This window comes from Crocodylus porosus, unplaced genomic scaffold, assembly GCF_001723895.1.
Source record: "Crocodylus porosus isolate Cpor-Errol unplaced genomic scaffold, CroPor_comp1, whole genome shotgun sequence".
Taxonomy (NCBI): Eukaryota; Metazoa; Chordata; order Crocodylia; family Crocodylidae; genus Crocodylus; species Crocodylus porosus.
In genome coordinates, this window is record NW_017728886.1 from 86,333,479 (window position 1) to 86,351,437 (window position 17,959).

General features: G+C 45.6%; 1 protein-coding gene across 1 annotated transcript in view; it reads left to right on the plus strand.

Annotated features, from left to right (window-relative positions):
* The window catches only part of NPSR1 (neuropeptide S receptor 1), a 109,806-nt gene that overhangs the window by 8,287 nt on the left and 83,560 nt on the right, over positions 1–17,959 (plus strand). Inside the window, exon 2 of the mRNA XM_019538515.1 lies at positions 6,359–6,491. Coding sequence (XP_019394060.1) covers positions 6,359–6,491 — 133 coding nt within the window. The remainder of the gene's footprint in view (positions 1–6,358; positions 6,492–17,959) is intronic.

Sequence of the window (17,959 nt, forward strand, 5' to 3'; positions counted from 1 at the left end):
TCCAAACTCCTGTTAATGTTGATATTTTGACCTCCTCCCATGAGACACAAAGTGAGCAAATGCTGTTGGAAAAATGGCGCCGATAGACTTGCTCGACGCAGGGTTGCCACAAACCTTCAATTTGTAAAAAACGCAATATCTGCGAAGCGCAATAAAGCAAAGTGCAATAAAACGAGGTATGCCTGTACTCCGACAGAATAGTTTCTCTTTGTAAGTTATCCTGCCTTGACCTCAAGTTTCTCAAGATCTGGGGCTTCAGATCTTGAAGATAAAACAGCTTATTTGGGCCCAATCCCTGTAACAAGCCTAGCAGCTTTTGCACAGCATGGATATTGAGACTTGTCACCTCATGCCAGGAAGTTCTGGGGAAAGTTCAGATAGCAAAACACTTGCTCTCATCGCAAGTTTTTCTCTCACAGATTTATGCCTTTCTAGATGCACAAATTTATCTGTGATACCAGTTACAACTGAAACTCCATTGAAATTACTCCACAGTGTCATGAATGTAGGAGAAGAACTTGGCCCAAGATCCCTCAGAAAATTTTGTCTTGTTTAGTTAGCTCTGTTCTTTCTTACTGCTGCTTTCTGCATAGCTAGCTGCCTAGTGTCTGAAGCCTCTTTCTCTCTTTCTTTTTCCCCTTGTAGTATATTTAAAAGTGTTGTTTTCATAGGATATTAGAATTTGGGATATTTAATTCTCAGTTCTGTTACTGATTTGTTTTGTGACCTTGATTGAATTGTTTAACTCCATCTTTCTTCTGTTTACCTCTGTGTGGGCGCATGTACACATGCAATTAATGCACATGAATAAACTCTGGAGCTTATTGCTCCTGGGCTCTGCATCTTTATATGTGCCTGAAACTACAGTATGTTGAGCTGATTGGAGCAGCCCCAGCTGGCAGGGGGACTGTGAGGTCAGCTGCCATTCCAGGGCTGCTTCCCTCAGCTCACTGTGCTGTAGAGGGGCTGGCTGGGGCACAAGGGTGGTCCAACGCAGGGCTAGCCAACAGGCAGTGCCCACACCGAAGCACCCTCATGTTCCAGCCAGCCAAGCAGTGTCTACATGTGTTCACCTGCATAGTAAAATCTCTGCAGCAGGATAATACTTGTTTTCATAGGTACTACAAATACAGCTGCAGTTCATTAGTTTACTCCAGCCTAATGGGGTGCCCATGTAGACACACGACCTTTACTGTGCAGCTGATTAATTTACTGTGCAGTAAACATTTCATGTAAATGCGTCCTGTGATCCTTACATACCTGAGAGTGATCTTGTAAGACCTAATTACTGTAATAATTCAAAAAGATAGTGTTTGCCAGATGTTACCACACACTGGGTGTGTCTACACGTGCATTTGATCAAGGATCAGTTTACTTGCGAGTAAATGCTCCCAGAGCATGGAGTTAGGTGGGGAACAGGCTGGGAAGCTTGTTCCCTGGTCAGCTCCATTTGTGTGGGTGCCCTTCAGGAGTGGGCAGCTGTGGGGTGGGGTGCTCTCAGGAGTGGAGCCTGGGGACAGGCAGCCTGGTCACTCCCCCATGGGTGCACACACTGCAGCGAGGCCCATGGGTGGGGGGCAAGTTTAAGATTAACAGTGGTGGCTGGTCTCCTGGCATGGGCAGCTCCCCCTCCTGCAGCCTCTGTCTATGACCAGCAGAGCTGGCATATAGTCTCAAGCCCATTACAGGCAGTTTTGGGTCTATGCCCATGTGGGGCTGGGGCTGGGACGAGCAGCAGGGCTGGGCCCAGGTTGGGGTAGCGGGCTGTCAGGGGACCCAGGTGGGGGGCAGGGCAGGGGATCCTGACCCATGGAGGTGGTGCTGGTCCTCTACCAAGGCTCATGAGGGGACTACTGCTGAGTGGTGAGCAGCTGCTAGAGGCCAGATGGGACTACAGTTGGGAGCAGGGTGGCAAGCAGCATGAAAGCAACTGCAAGAGCCAGGACAGTGTCCAGCACCTGGCAGTCCTCCTCCATGGCCTCCAATGTCCTGGCCAAGAGTGCACCCTGGGCCTGCAGGACCTCCACATGCTTGCATTCCAAAGCTAGGAGCTGTGCCCAGAATACTCAGTCCTCCCAGTCCCACGCATCCTTGCAGGTGACATCCTCTACCCACCAGACCTGCGCATTTGCCAGACAGTCCTCTGCAGCCATCACCAGCAGGTCCAGGAGGAGGGTGTTGTCTTGGGTCTTCCTTCTGCAGAACTGACACATCCACAGGGACCCAGGAATGGGCAGCAGTGACCCTGAAGCTGCATGCTGGCTGCCAGCTGTAGCCTCTCCCCTGCGTGCAAAGTCATTTGTGAGAGTTTGCGACATTTCTGAGATAAGATGCTATGTAACAGGGGCCTGTACACTGCCTAGCCTCAGATTGGGGCTTAAGCATGCATGGATGCCCAGGGACCACGATAAATCAGGCAGGCAGGCCGCTGGGTTCCAGCGTGCCTCTTCCACCCAATTCCCAGGGACTTGTCAGGCTGCCATGGCTCCAGACCCTGCTGCCCCTCTTTTCTTCCTGTAGGCCAGTTGCTGTCCTATGCTGCTGCCAAGCTCATGGCACCCAGGCTAGTGGGGTGCAGGGCTCCCAGATCACCAAGATGAGGAGCTGCCTATGCCCCCTCCCTCCCTACAGTTGGCTTCTCCAGGGAGGTACCCTGGGGACAGCCTCCTCTCCACCCATGATGGCTCTGTACCCTGAGCATGCCCCTGATGCACATGTCCTGGGAACTGCATGAGGAGTCATTTGCATGGATAGAGGGATACCCATCCCACTACACCCTGCTGCTGATTGCCATGGTGCCCTGGTGAACCTGTACACCTGGCATGGGACCCAGAGCTTCCATGGTGCAGGGAGAAGCCTGGGTTGCTCTACAGCCTCTGCCATTGTCTGGAGAGCTACTTGTCACTACACTACCTGTCCCTTCCCTCCCCACCCCCCCAGCCAAAGAAGATATCACCACTGGCATCAACATATTCCTCAGAATGTGAAAGGCCCATGTCCACTTAGCTGTTGGGGTACAGGCTGCTTAATAAAGTTTTGCACTGGTTCTCACCTCCTTGCATGCTGTGGAGGGAAACCTGGGGCCAGGGGAACATGGCTGGCCAGGCAGAGAGGGGAGGTCAGGGGCAGGGGCCAGGGCAGGGAAGGCCCTCCCTGCAGTGTGGGACTTACCATGTGGGCAGAGCTTGCATGCCCAGTGATACTGTGCAGCTCCTAGTGGACTCAGGTTGCAGGGCAAAGCATGCAGGCACCTCCCCCCCACAGGAGAAGCTGGTGCTACTGGAGGCCGGTGTCATGGCTAGCTGTGCCTTGTGGTTGGGGCTGAGGCTGCAGAGCTTTCTGGGAAAGTACTGGCCCAGGCTCCCTAAGCTGCTGGTGGATGCTGTGACCAAGGAACTCAATGGGATGGGCTACTGGAGTCTTCACGGGCTCTCCCCTGGTAACACATCACTGCCAATGCCAATGCCAGGCCAGAGCGGGTGCTCAGGCAGGCTGCCCATGCTGCAGTACACAGCACAGCTGTGGCCTGGGCATTGGAGCATGTGTCCCACATGAACTGCTGCTGCACCTCCACCTCACCACACAGTGCCATAAGTTTGCCAGTCTCTTCCATGGACCAGTTGGGGCCCAAGGTGATGGGGTGTAGTGTGGGCAATGATGAGGCCACTGGGGCTCCCATGCTGGCTCTGTGAGCCTCCACACACATGTCCTTGTGCTGCCTCGGCAGCTGCCTGCAGCTCAGGGGCATGGCACGGGATTGGGAGCTGCACAACAAGGCGATGCCCTGCAGCACCTGCAGGCTAATGGGGGTTGACAGTGGGCAGCTGGAGCTGGTTCCAGTGGCCAGGAGCTTCCTGAAGCTGGGCCCGGGTGCTGACTGACCTGGTAGGAGCCTGCAGCAGCCTGCAGGCCTAGATGGCATTGGTCTGGCAGCTGCACAGTACAAAGGTGCCAGGTAGTGGTATCAGGGTGCAGGCAGGCTGGAACAGCTGGCTTGTGGCCTGCACAGTGGGACACAGTAGCCTAGTGTGACCTCAGGCTACCTGCATGTGCCCTAGGGCTCACTGTGCCTGCAGGCTTTTAAGGGCCTGCGGCTGGGGCAGGCATAGAGCTGGCCGAGCCCTGGGGCAGGAGAGCTCCCAGCCCAAGAGCCCTGGGTCTAGCTTGAGGCTGGCCCCCTAGTGGCAGGGCTGACCCACAGCAAATTTTCTCCCACTTGGCATCTACATGTGCATTACTGCACAGTAGCAGGTAGCAAATTTACTCACAAGTAGTCATTTTTACTGTGCATTTGCACGTGTAAACACACACACTTTCTGTGCAGTAAATTACACTACTACGCAGTAAAGCATCTCCTGTAGTACCTAGTAGTACACAGGACATCATAGTCTCTTCTTTTATTTAGAAGACATAGTAACCATAGTGTCTGAAAAATTATCACTTTTTAGTGAAGGCAGTTGTTATGTTTTTACAAATCAGTTTCAGAATTGTAGCTGAAAATTGCGATGGTATGTTTTGCTGCCAAGAAGCCAGCCAATGAAATTAAAAGACTGTATGTAAACATATAACCATACTAGCCTTAATTGAATACACACAGCAATTCATAACATAGCACAAATTTTAATTCATATTAATTCAGATGTCCTATTTTCTTTGATGTGAGTCACAGAAAGATTTTTTAAAAAGGCTTCTTCCTTGGCTCTTTTTTCACTGTGTAATAATATTAAGATACTTCAAATATATCTTTTTGTATTCAGCTTGCATTCTGTCTGTATAGGGAGTTTAATTGTCCATTTGTTTATATTGGAACTGCATATCTTTAGTATTAGTCTTTAACTAAGGATGATTGTATTTATATTTAATTTATTTCTTGTTCTGCCTTTTGTACTCCAGAGAAATCATCCACTCTAATGCATGATTTCCAAATCCACATGCGTTCCTTCTGTCTAAATCCCATGAAGATCTTTGCATCGCAGGACCTGATTCTACCCTGTTTTCAGAATTATATAGTCACTGTTTTCTAAGGAGATATTCCTATGAAACCAAGAACCAAAACTACGCCACTGCCTTTCTTCTTATATGAAGTAGCTTTTTTTTTTTAACTGAAAAAACACAAACTCATCCCTGGTGTAAACTCATTTAAATCAATGCTGTTTATGGTACTTTTTCTTTCATTCCTTCCCAGTAACAAGCTTCAGGATCATCTTGCTGGGATCCTATGACCCCAGCTGACTTCCTGCCCTTTGGGCAGGGGGCTGGACTTGATAATCTCCCGAGGTCCCTTCCAGCCCTAGTGTCTATGAAATCTATAGCACAAGCATACATTGTTGGCACTATATGAGCACCTCTACTTTTTCTGTTTTGTGCAAAATGTGGTTCCACGTGTTTTGCAAGACAGCCTGTTTTCAAGAGATTTTCAGACCTAATTATCTTGGACAATTTGCTTACCCAATTCTGTTATTGCACAGCTAGTCTGAAGCTCTTGAGATTTCACCGATCAAAGTTATATTATGGGTAGAGGTGAAAAATGTTGAAATATAGGCATTACTGAGAAGAGTATATAGTATTTATAGGGGGAAACAAACCATGTTTCACTTTCATTGCCAAAATAAGCAGTAATAACAACAAAAAGTTATTACTGCCAAGGAACATGCTGACTTTCACTGTTGCAATTAGGGTTTGTGCCAATAGCAAGACATGAACAAATGGCTTTGGAAAGTCAGTTTTCATACACAATTTAACATAAAATATTAATATTCCCTTGTTCTTATGGCAAAACATTTCTAAGGCTTTGAAAATGTTTGGGTAACTTCTTACACATGCTAATGCTAGAGGGACTTATGCCATCAAGTATTTCTTTGTATACCACTCTGCTTCATCACTTGTACTGTGGTGTAATATTATATTTTTTAGGTTGGTTGCTCACCTCTCCTAAGACTTCCTAGGACTTGGAAAAATGAAAGTGTATTTCCCCCTCATTTTTCAAGGAAGCCATTTATACATTTCTTCCATTAAGTAAGATGGATGGGTTACAAGAGCAACAAAATAAGACTGAGGACCACCTAATTTTGATAACTGAAAATTTGTATTAGCTTTGTGAAACTAGAAACCACATTTAGCCACTATTGAATTAAACTGGGGTTTCACAGGCTTCGTTATGACACATCTAGGCCTTTTTCCCTTCCCAGAAAATGGTTTTCTCAGAAAATTAAAAATCAGTTGTCAAAACTCATATTAAATCACAATTTCTTTATCACCATCCCATTTGTTCCCACACATTACCTTTTTTTAACCCTTATCATCTTCATGTACCTGCTGATCCATTCACCTCAGTGTTTTGTTTTTCCCTCTAACACAGACAGAGCAGCTGGTTACTCTTTGGATTCTCTTTATTGTCACAATTGCTGGAAACTCCATTGTGCTGTTTTCTACCTGGAAGAGGAAGAGAAAATCCAGGATGACCTTCTTTGTCACACAGTTAGCAATCACAGGTAAGGTGTGGGGATATGGATATATGGTGTGGGTTGCAGGATTCAGACTGACAGGGTATTTTGCATTAATAAGCAAATGCAAGATGAAATGTGAAGAATTTGGTTGCCATTTACAATGAACAGTTTCACTGAGCATACAGTCTGCCCTGGAGGAGGTAAATAGGCTGAAGTTAGTGGGCTTAAATGTGTGTGTGTGTTTTTATTTAGCATTTGATGGTACAAGTGATCACAAAGCAAATATGTGTGCTGAGTTTGCACTTGGTCACATGCATGTTATTACACGTTGCAATATCTGTGTTTAATACAGCCCCTGCATTTTGACAGTTTTACACGGGCTTTTCTTGCAGCCTGGATTTTTGTCATTTCCCTATAGCATTGTTTCCAAGTGCTATCGGAGATGTAAAGTAAATGGGGGTTGAATGAGTCACCTATGCTCTCCTGCTACAACCTCTTTAAAGGACTTTAAGAATGTATTGTTTTATCCATGTGTGCAGGCACTGAGGCAAGAAAGCAACTTCCTCTGTACATTACAAGGGGTTCTGGTTTGTCTCTAAAGGGTTGTAAGTAAAAATGCTACTGTTTATAAGGAGGAAAGAGGCTTGATCCAAAGCCTACTGAAGTTGATGAGAATATTTCTAAGTAGTCTGTGGGTTTTGAAGAAGACTGAAAATATACAAAGAGAGTTTAGAAAGTCAAGTGTTGTTGAAGTAGTTACAACAGGTAGGAATCAAATCACGCCACAAAAATACAAGTGTAATCCAAAAGCATTTCTGACATGCACTTTTTGTGGTCATTGTAACAGAGTGAATTGCAGATATTCCAAAAAGATTTTTCCTGCAGGGAAAATGTCCCCAGATCCCAGTGCAATGTCTCTTCAATAACTCCTTTCTACAAAAAGTAATTTGTGCTGTATCTTTATCATAGGCAGTGTTTCTCAGGAACAGTTTTACATTTCCAGTAAAGAGCAGTCAAAGGCATATTTGTTTGCCCAGTCATTTTGCTGCCTCCTCCTGTCATGGCTGTGAGAAGATTGTAAAACTGTAAAAGCAGTGGCATAGAGTCCTCAGGTTTTTACCCCCTCTGTTCACAAGTAAATGAGCTTTGCACTATAATACTGTCTTGCATAGGAGTTCTGCCTGACACTGAGGTGAGCAAAGCCTTGGAGAGCTGGTTTTGCCCTTAATGTGACTTAGGGTACATCTTCACAGTACAGAAGAGCAGTGATGCCTGTGATTTTGGTTGTCTGGGTCAGATGAATGGCATGGGGCCAGCCTGCAGGCCAGAGCAGATCCTGTGCCAACCCTAAACACTAGAATTGGGCCCCACACCCCCTCTTCATAGTCCCAGCCCGCTGGTATCATGTTCCAGGGACCCTGTACTACCCTGGTCTGGGCCCCCTGATGTCCCTTGCAACCAATTTAGGCTGCAGAGCCATGTCCTGCAGACTTTCTCACAGATTGGTGGGGACCCTGAAAGCCGAATGACATAGTGCTGTGGGCAAGATCTGGCCCATGGGCTAGGGGTTGAGCACCTTTGCAATAGAGAACTGTGTGGAGATAGCCAAGCCAGGGCTCAGCAGGGTGCTTTACAGTTCTGTGCTAATGGCTAGGAAAAGAAAGCCTGAGCCTGACTTGATTCAATCTTTGCAGGTTAGTCTAAACTGGCTAGGCTGAACCGGTTTGTAACCAGACAGATATTCTCTCTGGACTGAGGAAATTCAGGCATGTACCTGCAGTGGTTCAGGCTAGAAGCCAAGGGATGCTGGAGCAGCCCTCCCTTCCCTTCCATAGTGCTAAGGGGTCTGGGACAGACATAGCATAAACTGTTTTGAGCCAGATCAGTTAAGTCTGATACTACATTCAACCACGTTTATTTCAAATTGGTTTCAGCCATTTTCAAACTGGTTTATGTGCACTGAACATCTGTTCTGTTACAGGTTTAAACCGGTTTCTGATCACTTAAACTGGTTTATGTGTAATGTCTGTCCCTAGCCCAGGGGCCAGCAAAATGTGGCCGGGGGACCAGATGTGGCCCACTGGGCCATTCTATCCGGCCCATGGAACCCCTAAAAAATTTAGAAAATTAATATTTATCTGCCCCTGGCTTGCCAAAACTCAGTAAGCAGCCCTCCACCCAAAATAATTGCCCGCCCCTGCCCTAGCCAATGTGGTTCTACTGTTTCTATGCTACTTCTGGGAGCTCAGTTAACTCACAGAGGTGATAGACTAAGCAATCTTTTCATGAAGGATTATCTTTAATACACAAATAGTAAGCTTGCAATGTTGTAGCTGCCACCTGCCTGCCCATGCTCGATGGAAAAGTGAAAGCAACTAATTAGCCAAGCACTTCTTCCCATCTCCTAAATCCAGTGATTTAATTCACTTGGGGTTTGCAGGTTCTGACAGGAGAATCAGAAACCTTTCTTGCTCCCTGGGGGTATGCTCAGCTTCATGATTTTGAATGGTTCTGTTGACTGCAACATCCTTAAGTACCTTGCTGAGGCTGTGATTCAGGAAAGTACTTAACTTCTTTAAATGGCTTTAAGTCAATACTTGTTCATTAAGAAAATAAATATATCCTCCCCTACCTGCTAAAGTATCACTGCAGTCATCTTAGGGCTTTGTTAGACATTAATGTTAGATGGCTCAGGGAGCGCTTAACCCCTGGACTGTCTATACATAAAGTTGGGTAAACTAATTTTTAGCACCCTTTAGGCATCTTAAACTTATGCCACTCCAGGACAGGTTTAGCTTTGATCTGTGTTACTCGGTTTATGTTCCATGAACGTGTGCCCAGTCCTCCAGGGTCCCAGGAGACAGTGTGTGCCCCCCACCCTTTCTGAGTGGACAACTCACAGCTGTAGCCCCTAGTCAGACCCCTGCTTGCCAGCCTTCTAGTACTAAGTCACAGCTGTGCAGGTGGGGAACAGTCAGAGAAGGTTTTTAGCTTGAACATGTAACTACTCTAAACTTGAACTAACACTAACACTGATCAACATTTGAAAAGCGTAAAGTGCAATGTGTAACAAGGCCCTTAGAATTAAGCACATGCTAATCAAGTGTGTTAATCTACAATATTAATCCTTACAACTTGGAGGAGCTATAATAAATTTGCCTTGCACAAAATTTACTTTTCAGTTGTAATAAATTCTTTCCATATTTCTCCTTTAAAAAAAAGTCAGAGTCTCTTCTCAGAGGTATAAACCAGGAATATTGCCATTCAGATCACTGAAGTTACAGCAAGGTAAAATGAGGGTAAGGGAAAAATATGGCTCACATAATTTAAAAAGAAATTATAATATTTTACAGTTTTTCTTCCCATAAGCTGATTGGTTATACAGCATGCATGTGGCCTAATATTAAGATTTTAAGCTCTGTAGCCTTCTAAAAATTCTAGGGTTGGCATAGTTATAAAATACAGACATTTCTGCATAACTTCAGTGAAAAAGTTACTGTTTAGGATATACAGAACATAATGCAGTTTGAATGGTGCAGTATTATGTTGAATTGTGCAATAATAATAGCATGACAACTTTAAGATGCTTAAAGGGTGCTTAAAACTAGTTTACCCTTCTTAATGTGTAGACAGTCCCGGGGTTAAGAGCTCCCTGAGCCGCTCAAAATTAATTACAAAGTGGATGGAAAGAGAATAAGTGATATAGATGTACGAGAAAAGGAGAAGGCTAATTTTGGTGAAGTCATTTGTAAAATGAGCCTCAGACAAACTGACCTGTCAACCTGCTTCCGCTGAATAATTTTCTTTTGAAAGTGCTCAGCCCATTTCCAACACTGAAGTCCCAGAAACACAGCTTTAAAGTGATGCTGAAATGCAGTTGTTTTCAGCACAAAGCAATTTTTCATTAATTGAGGTTTGGGCAAGATTTAGTTCACCACTTGAGGCCTCTTGTAAACCTTACACTTAGCATGAGAGTAAAAATAGGTATACATATGTGTTTTGTGACCACATTTGGTCAAATACCATTTTACAAGTGCTATTTGTAGTGCTATTTTACAAGTGCCATTTTACAATTGCTTTTCTTATACTATGTCATTTGGCCAGCTGTATTATCAACCAGATAATAGCTGTTGAATAATATAGCTGGTAAATACTATACTGCCAATATTATTCAATCAGATATAGTTATTAGTGATGACTGAATTTATAAAGATTCTGGTAAGTGGCCAAAAATACAGCTGCTCCTGAAAAGTTGAGCTGCCATATTGTGACTATTACCATATTGACTTGATTTTCGAACAAGGTTTCCCATTTACACATGGGGGAAAAAGCCCCTCATTTTGGAATTTGAGCAGGCGGAGGCAACCCCTGTGGCCATAGCTTCAAGCCTAGGCTGGGGCTGTAACTGCAGTCACAGCAGCATCTGCAGCAGCCTGCACCTCTTCTTTACTCTGCACGGACTCTGAACCCACTGCCTCTCTCTCCTGTAGCCTTGGGCCCCATCTTCCCCACCTTTCCCTGTCTCTCCCCATACAGCTTCTGCCTTCATCAGCCTCTGGCCCTTGGCTCACCTCCCCAACCCCTCCAGACTGGGACTGTGTCTGTGCCTCAGGCTGCAGTGGGGATGGACCCTGCTGGCAGTGAGGCAAGGGTAAGTGGGGAATGGCAGGTGGGGAGATAGGAGAAGCAAGGGCCTGTGGCTGCCAAGGGTCAGGCACAAGGGGGAGTAAGTGTGTGTGTGTGGGGGGGAGGAACAGGTGGCAGGGAGCAAGCTGCCTGCCCCTCTGCCTCCCCAGCCATCTGCCCTCCTACTGCCTGCACCACTGTCTCCCCTACCATCTCCACACCACATGCCCCCAATGCTCCCTCTATCATACACCCTACCACTTGGCCCCCTACTACCCTCACCACCTGCTCCCCACTGCTCCCCCCAGTGCCTGTCCCCTTACTACCATTCCCACTGCCTCAGCCTGAACTGCTGCTTTTCCTGATGCCTGGTGGGGACAAATTTAGACTGATCCGCCAATGATTAGATTCTATTATAGTCCGTGTGTCCAGGGTCTGGAAAAGACTCCCCCAGAGGTGGTGCAAGCACCTACTCTGGACTCATCCAAAAGGTGTTTGGATGTTTATCTTGCTGAGATCATTTGACCCCAGCAGACTTCCCGCCTGTGGTAGGGGGGCTGGACTTGATGATCTTGTGAGGTTCCTTCCAGCCCCTAACGTCTATGAAATCTATAAAATCTATGTAATGTTATAACAACCTATACATGTTATAACAACCTATACATTTTCCATGTATAGAATCTAATTATTGAGGGGGGGTGTCTTATATTTGGGCTTAGGTAACTGCAGTGTATTTCCAGTGTTTCCTTCTTCATACCCTAAGTTAGCCCAAAGCTATTCTTACATTATCAGAGGGCTCAATTCAAACTGTTACTTCAACGCATTCCTAATGTTAATAATGGCTATCGTTCTATCAGTATCAATGAATCTATATACTTACTTACGTGCTGTCGGGGACATAATGAGCAGAAATACAGTACAGAATCAAGAATGCAGGTTTACTTTTAATGAATTGCACCATTCAATTTAACAAAGCAAAAAAATATTGGGTTATAGTATACATAATGCCAGTGTAACTCTAATTGTATTATATCAGTTTTTGAAACTGATTTTGTTTCAAAATTCAATCTTAATCGTTGTTTAAATGCAGTGTTGGGTTTGTGTTTCCCTTTAACTAATTAGATATATTTTTTGGAATCAACTTTTTACTTTCAGATTTAGTTCAAGCCTTTTGCCTTGTTTTTAAAATTTCTTTTTCTATTTAAGTGCTGAACCATATGGGATGACTTCAGATTTATATAAAAATAATAAGGAAGATATTTTAATAATGCTCCTCTGTATCAGTGTCAACTTCTTTTGTTTATCCTCAGGAGACTGGATATTTTAGAAACACTTGGTCCATAAGTGATGCATTTATTTAGTGGAGAGAGAACTTGGTCAAAAAGCTGCACTATGGCATCTTCTAGGTATAATAATTTATTACAGGAGCCTCAGTAGATTTATAGTGTCTTACAGTGAAATGCTTAGGGGTAAATCACATCCTTGCTTCTATAGCTGGATGGAACCAATGCAGTTCTGTTGCGTAAATAAGCAGGGCAGGGTCCTCTGAAACTCATTACAGTAATGTACAGGTAGGGGTAGCTATGAAGGCACCGTTAGACTTTCCACTGTTAACACCAAAGGCTGACTCAGATAGCTTCCACGGAGCTTGAAAACATTTTTTTTCCTGCCTTCTGCTAATCAGAGGAAGGATGGTTTATAAGCTAAAGTACAGGAATGCGAACTGTGCCAATGTCTTTGTGTGACCTTGGGCAAGGCAATGTGGGCCTTCTGTCAACCTGCCTATATACAACTACTGTGGATGTAAGGGACTATCTAGCATGGATAAACATGAAAGAATGTAATCATACTCCTCCCCTCTCTCACAGCCTGGCAATCTCTCTCACAAAGATATCCCTCTAAAGATACCACCACCAAAAAGACATATATAACAAACTCAGGTCAAAATAATTATGGCAGTAACGTAACATTTGCAGACTGTCTCTATGCTATGTCCCTATCCTTTTTTCTTTGGCTCTTTTGTCTGGGTAAATCATAAGCTGTGTGACAAAGGGACTGTGACTTCCTTTCTGTTTGTGCAATGCCATGCAAAAAGGAGCCCTATATTAGTTGGTCTCCAGGCAGTACAAAAATGAACATGATAACCAGCTTTCTTGAGCTTCACTTCCTGAACTGTAAAGTGGGGATTACATTGCTGCTGTACTTCAGTGGAGCCATGAGTATGAATTCATTTATGTTTTCAGTGAGCTTGAATACCAACATGACCATGATTATATAGAGTTCACGCTACGGGACTTTTTAACGCGTGTTCCTGCAACTCTTGGATTACCGAAAAAGATGATGAAGACCCATGGAAGGCTGGAAAATGCATGCTCATTGCCATTAGGACTCATAGTAGGGATGATATATTTTATTAGACCAACAAGATTTTTGTGGAAAAGAAGCTTTCGGGCACAACCACCCTTCACCAGGCATTAGAGAAAAGTTTGTAAAAGTTCTCCTGATAGATATGAAAGTTCATATTTCATAGGATTTCACAGAGGAGTCAATAGATGGAAAACTCCTCTGGGCAGTCAGTTCATAGCTGGTAGGGAGCCTCTCACCTCCTGTGAGGATCTGTGATGATGCAAATGACCTTGAAACAAAGGCAGGAGCAGTGTCTCAGGTTTCAAGTGGTCACGGTTGCTTCCTGCTTGGGAAAATATGAAGATTTCATTTTAAAAATCGGCTAAACATCAATATCTTCCATGTGTCAGGTATCCAGGTGGTAGGCGTATTGGTCTAGAGGAAAAAGCAATCAGTAGGGATGATATCTTTTATTAGACCAACAAGATTTTTGCAAAAAATTAGGAGAACTTTTACAATCTTTTCTCCAGTGCCTGATGAAGGGTGTTTGTGCCCAAAAGCTTGCAATTAAAGATTTTTTTTTTTTTGCAAAAATTTTATTGGTCTAATAATAGATATCAACTTTCCTATGAGTCCTGATTTGTTTTTTCCTCTAGAGTCTAGACCAATATGGCTACAACCTGGATACCTGCTCATTACCATTCAATTTACATGACTGCTTACCCAAGTTCCAGAAGTTTAATGTGAAAGATTGAAGCAAAGGGTGTGATTGAAGAGATTACGGATATCTGTTCATCCTTCCCCACAGCTGTATATTTGGACCTCTTCTTCAATTCCTGTTAATTTGTGGGAAAAGCTGTGGGTCATCTGAGATCTAGGGTGGTTTTACCTTTACTTGGCTTTTCTCTCAAAGCACCAGAATGGACAATTCAGTATCCACAAGTTCTAGGATACGTATGGTAGGCCAATTATTCCCACGATTACCTAATGAATCTTCAAACTGTCATTAATATGCAGATAGAAAAAAATCTCTAGTGATCTCAAGATCACTTGTGTTTTTAATTGCATGTCTCTGACCCCAGGAAGAACATATGCCAAACAGAGGATGGTGAAATGAGAAGATTTTAACTTAGTCTCATGAAACTTGTTCTTTTCTCAGCATAAAGACATGAAATAACACATACTTAAGTGAATTCATTCCTCTGCTTGAAAACAAATATTTGAAGTTTTAATTTTCATAAATTGACAATGCCTTCCTGTCGCAGGGCACTTAAGTGCCCTGCGCCTAAAATGGAAGTGACCTGGGAGAGCCCCGTAGTGGTGAGAAGGGGAAGGCTCAGCTGCCAATCACCAGGGCCGCACAGGTGCGGGTTGCCAAGACAACCAGTGAATACCACCTGACCGGAAAGGGGCAGGACCGACCTATATAAAAGTGATCCAGTCTAAGGCCAGGGTTCAGTTGCCCGCTAGCAGCTGAGGAAGAGGGAGCTCTGCTGGGAATAAGCAGGGCAGAGAAGCCTGATGGCCTGAGCAGCTTCTGCTGGACGATACGGGGTGGAGGAAACCCTGGTAGGGATATGAATGATGGTTAGCCAGTTTGGTTTGGAATTTATGTTGTAGCCCAGGAGCGTGAGTTTCCTGTTTTTTGTAGTTGTATAAGACCGGAGGACTGGGGAGGCTATAAGGGGTTTGAGGAGGCCTCATAGGGGCTCCACAGTAGTGTGGAGACCCAGCACCAGAGAAGGCGCAGAGTTTTGGGGTGTATTGACCCCGGCCCCAGTGCGGGCAGTGTCATGAAAGAAGCCCCAGTGCAAGCGAGAGCGCAGGGAAAGGCCCCAGTGCAGGTAGCAGCTGCAGGACAAGCCAGAGAGTGCCCTTAAGGGCAGGGGCAATGGAGAAAGATGAGCCAGAGGACCCGTGAGGGCACAGGTGACTGTAGGACCCACGCGTAGCCCCAGAGGCTATAGTGCACAGTGTTATTGAAGGCAGGGCACAGACTGGGACATCGCAGGGCACCGTGCCAAAGAGGGTAAAAAGGCAGCCTCCCTTTAACAATATCAACATCAAAGACGTGGCGGGTGAGATAGGGTGCATTGAAACCAATTTGGCATGGTAAGGGGGGCACTAGGGAAGTTCACTGCAGCCCTAGGTTGCGCCCCTATCACACTTCCTTCTAATGGGTTGCACGTGAAGTGAGGATTATATCAGGAGGGTCATGTGCAAACTGGTAAGGTAAGCACTTACTGGATGCATCTACCAAGATACTATGTTGCCTTTGCTCATTGCTATGGCGATGTAGCTCATCACTATAGCAACATAGCATCAGCTGGCACAAACCATGACACCAATGGTAGTGCTCATTTTGTTTCTACTGCACAGTAGGCTCAAAAATGACCCGTGCACCACCAGGACTGCACAGTAATTGCAGTTATTGTGCAGACATTTAGTACTTGCTAACAACTGCACAGTTAGGGGCACATGTAGACGCACCCACTGAGGCATAACTAGAACTATGCACCAAGGCTGTATCTACACAGCAAGCTAGAGAAATGCAACACAGTAGATTTTTGTCATAGTCATCAGCAATCTCTCAGTTTGAGGATGATCTGTACCACAACTCATTGAGGGGTCTTGACAAGGTGCGGTTGGCTCTGCTGGCTGCGGTCTGGCATTGGCGGCTCATATTTATCTTGGAGTCAATAATGACTCCAAGATCCCTTTCTGTGTCTCTGCTCACAAGGGGGGAGCTCCCTAGCTTGTATGTATGCTGTGGATTCCTTCTCCCCAGGTGCAGCACCCTGCATTTATCTACATTGAAGCCCATCCTATCACCATCTGCCCACTTCTGTAGTCTGTCTAAATCTAATTGCGGCCTCTCTCTCCTTTCGAGTGTGACTACCTCTCCCCACATCTTGGTGTCATCGGCAAATTTGAACAATGTGTTTTCTACCCTCTCGTCCAAGTCGCTGATGAAGTTGTTGAACAGTGTAGGCCCCAGAACTAATCCCTGGGAGACCAGGGATGTTCACATCCCGCCAGGTCGAGTATGACCCATCCACCACCACTCTCTGGGTGCGCTCCATTAGCCAATTTTTGACCCATCCAATTGTGTAGGCATCAATGCCACAATTGATCAATTTATTAATGAGAATGGGGTGAGAGACAGTGTCAAAGGCCTTCTTAAAGTCCAGTAAGACTACGTCCACGACAACACCATCATCCAGGGGTTTAGTTATCTGGTCATAAAAGGTCTTCAGGTTGGTTTGGCAGGACCTGCCTTTGATGAACCCATGTTGATTTCCCCTGGGCATGATCTCCCCTGCTGGCCCCTCACAGATGTGGTCCTTGATAATTTTTTCAAGGATTTTCCTCAAGACCGATGTGAGGCTTATGGGCCTATAGTTTCCTAGGTCCTCCTTTCTCCCTTTCTTATAAATGGGGACCACATTAGCTAGTTTCCAATCTCCAGGCACCTGGCCCATGGACCACGATGGCTCGTACAGCCAGGCCAAGGACACAGCAATGACCCCCTCCAGCTCCTTCAACACCCGTGGGTGGAGGGCATCAGGGCCCACAGATTTAAAAACATCCAGCCCTTCAAGAAGATCCCTAACTACTTCTGCACAGACCCAAGGCCTGGCAGTGCTATCCCCAAGATTGCCCCTACCTGTGGTGGGAGAGCTGTCCTGGTCCTTGTCCAAGAAAACAGAGGCAAAGAACTTGTTAAAAATTTTGGCTTTCTCATCTGGCGTAGCCACAAGATTACCATTTCAGTCTAACAGGGGCCCTACATTACCTGGTGCCCTCTTCTTACTCCCAATGTATTTGAAGAAGGACTTTTTGTTGTACTTAATCCTGGTCACTAGCCTGAGTTCCACCCCCACCTTGGCCTTCCTAATGGCCCTCCTACACTCATGAGCCAAGGAGGAGTATTCCTCGTTGGTGATAGTCCCACTCTTCCAGTGGGTGTATGCCTTCCTTTTGGCCCTCAGGCATTCTTGAATACCTTTGCTGAGCCATGTGGGTTTAAGAGCACTCTTACCCCGCTTCTTTCTCTCAGGGACTGTCACACTCTGAGCCTGGAGGATTAACCATCCCTCATGGATTCCCATATCCTCTACCTTTTGGGCCCTCAGTGTCTCCCCCACTAATCTCCTACGTTCGTTGAAGTTGGCCCTTCTGAAGTCAGGGGCTTTAGTCTTGGTATAAGCCCTCAACACCCTGCGCTGAATGGTGGATTCCAGCAGGCAATGACCACTGTCACCCAGGTGGTCAAGGACCTGCAGTCCCCTCACCAGGTCATCCCCAGTGGCCAAGACCAGGTCCAGGAAGGCATCTCCCCTAGTAGGGGCTGTGTACCTCCTAGATAAGGTGGAGGTCCTGTATTTCAGCTCTGAGAGCAAGATGATTTCTGCTTTGAGAACAAGATGATTTCATAGTTTCATAGTTAGTAGGGTTGGAAGGGACCTGAGCAGATCATCAAGTCCGACCCCCTGTCACGGTAGGAAAGAGTACTGGGGTCAAACAACCCCAGCAAGGTG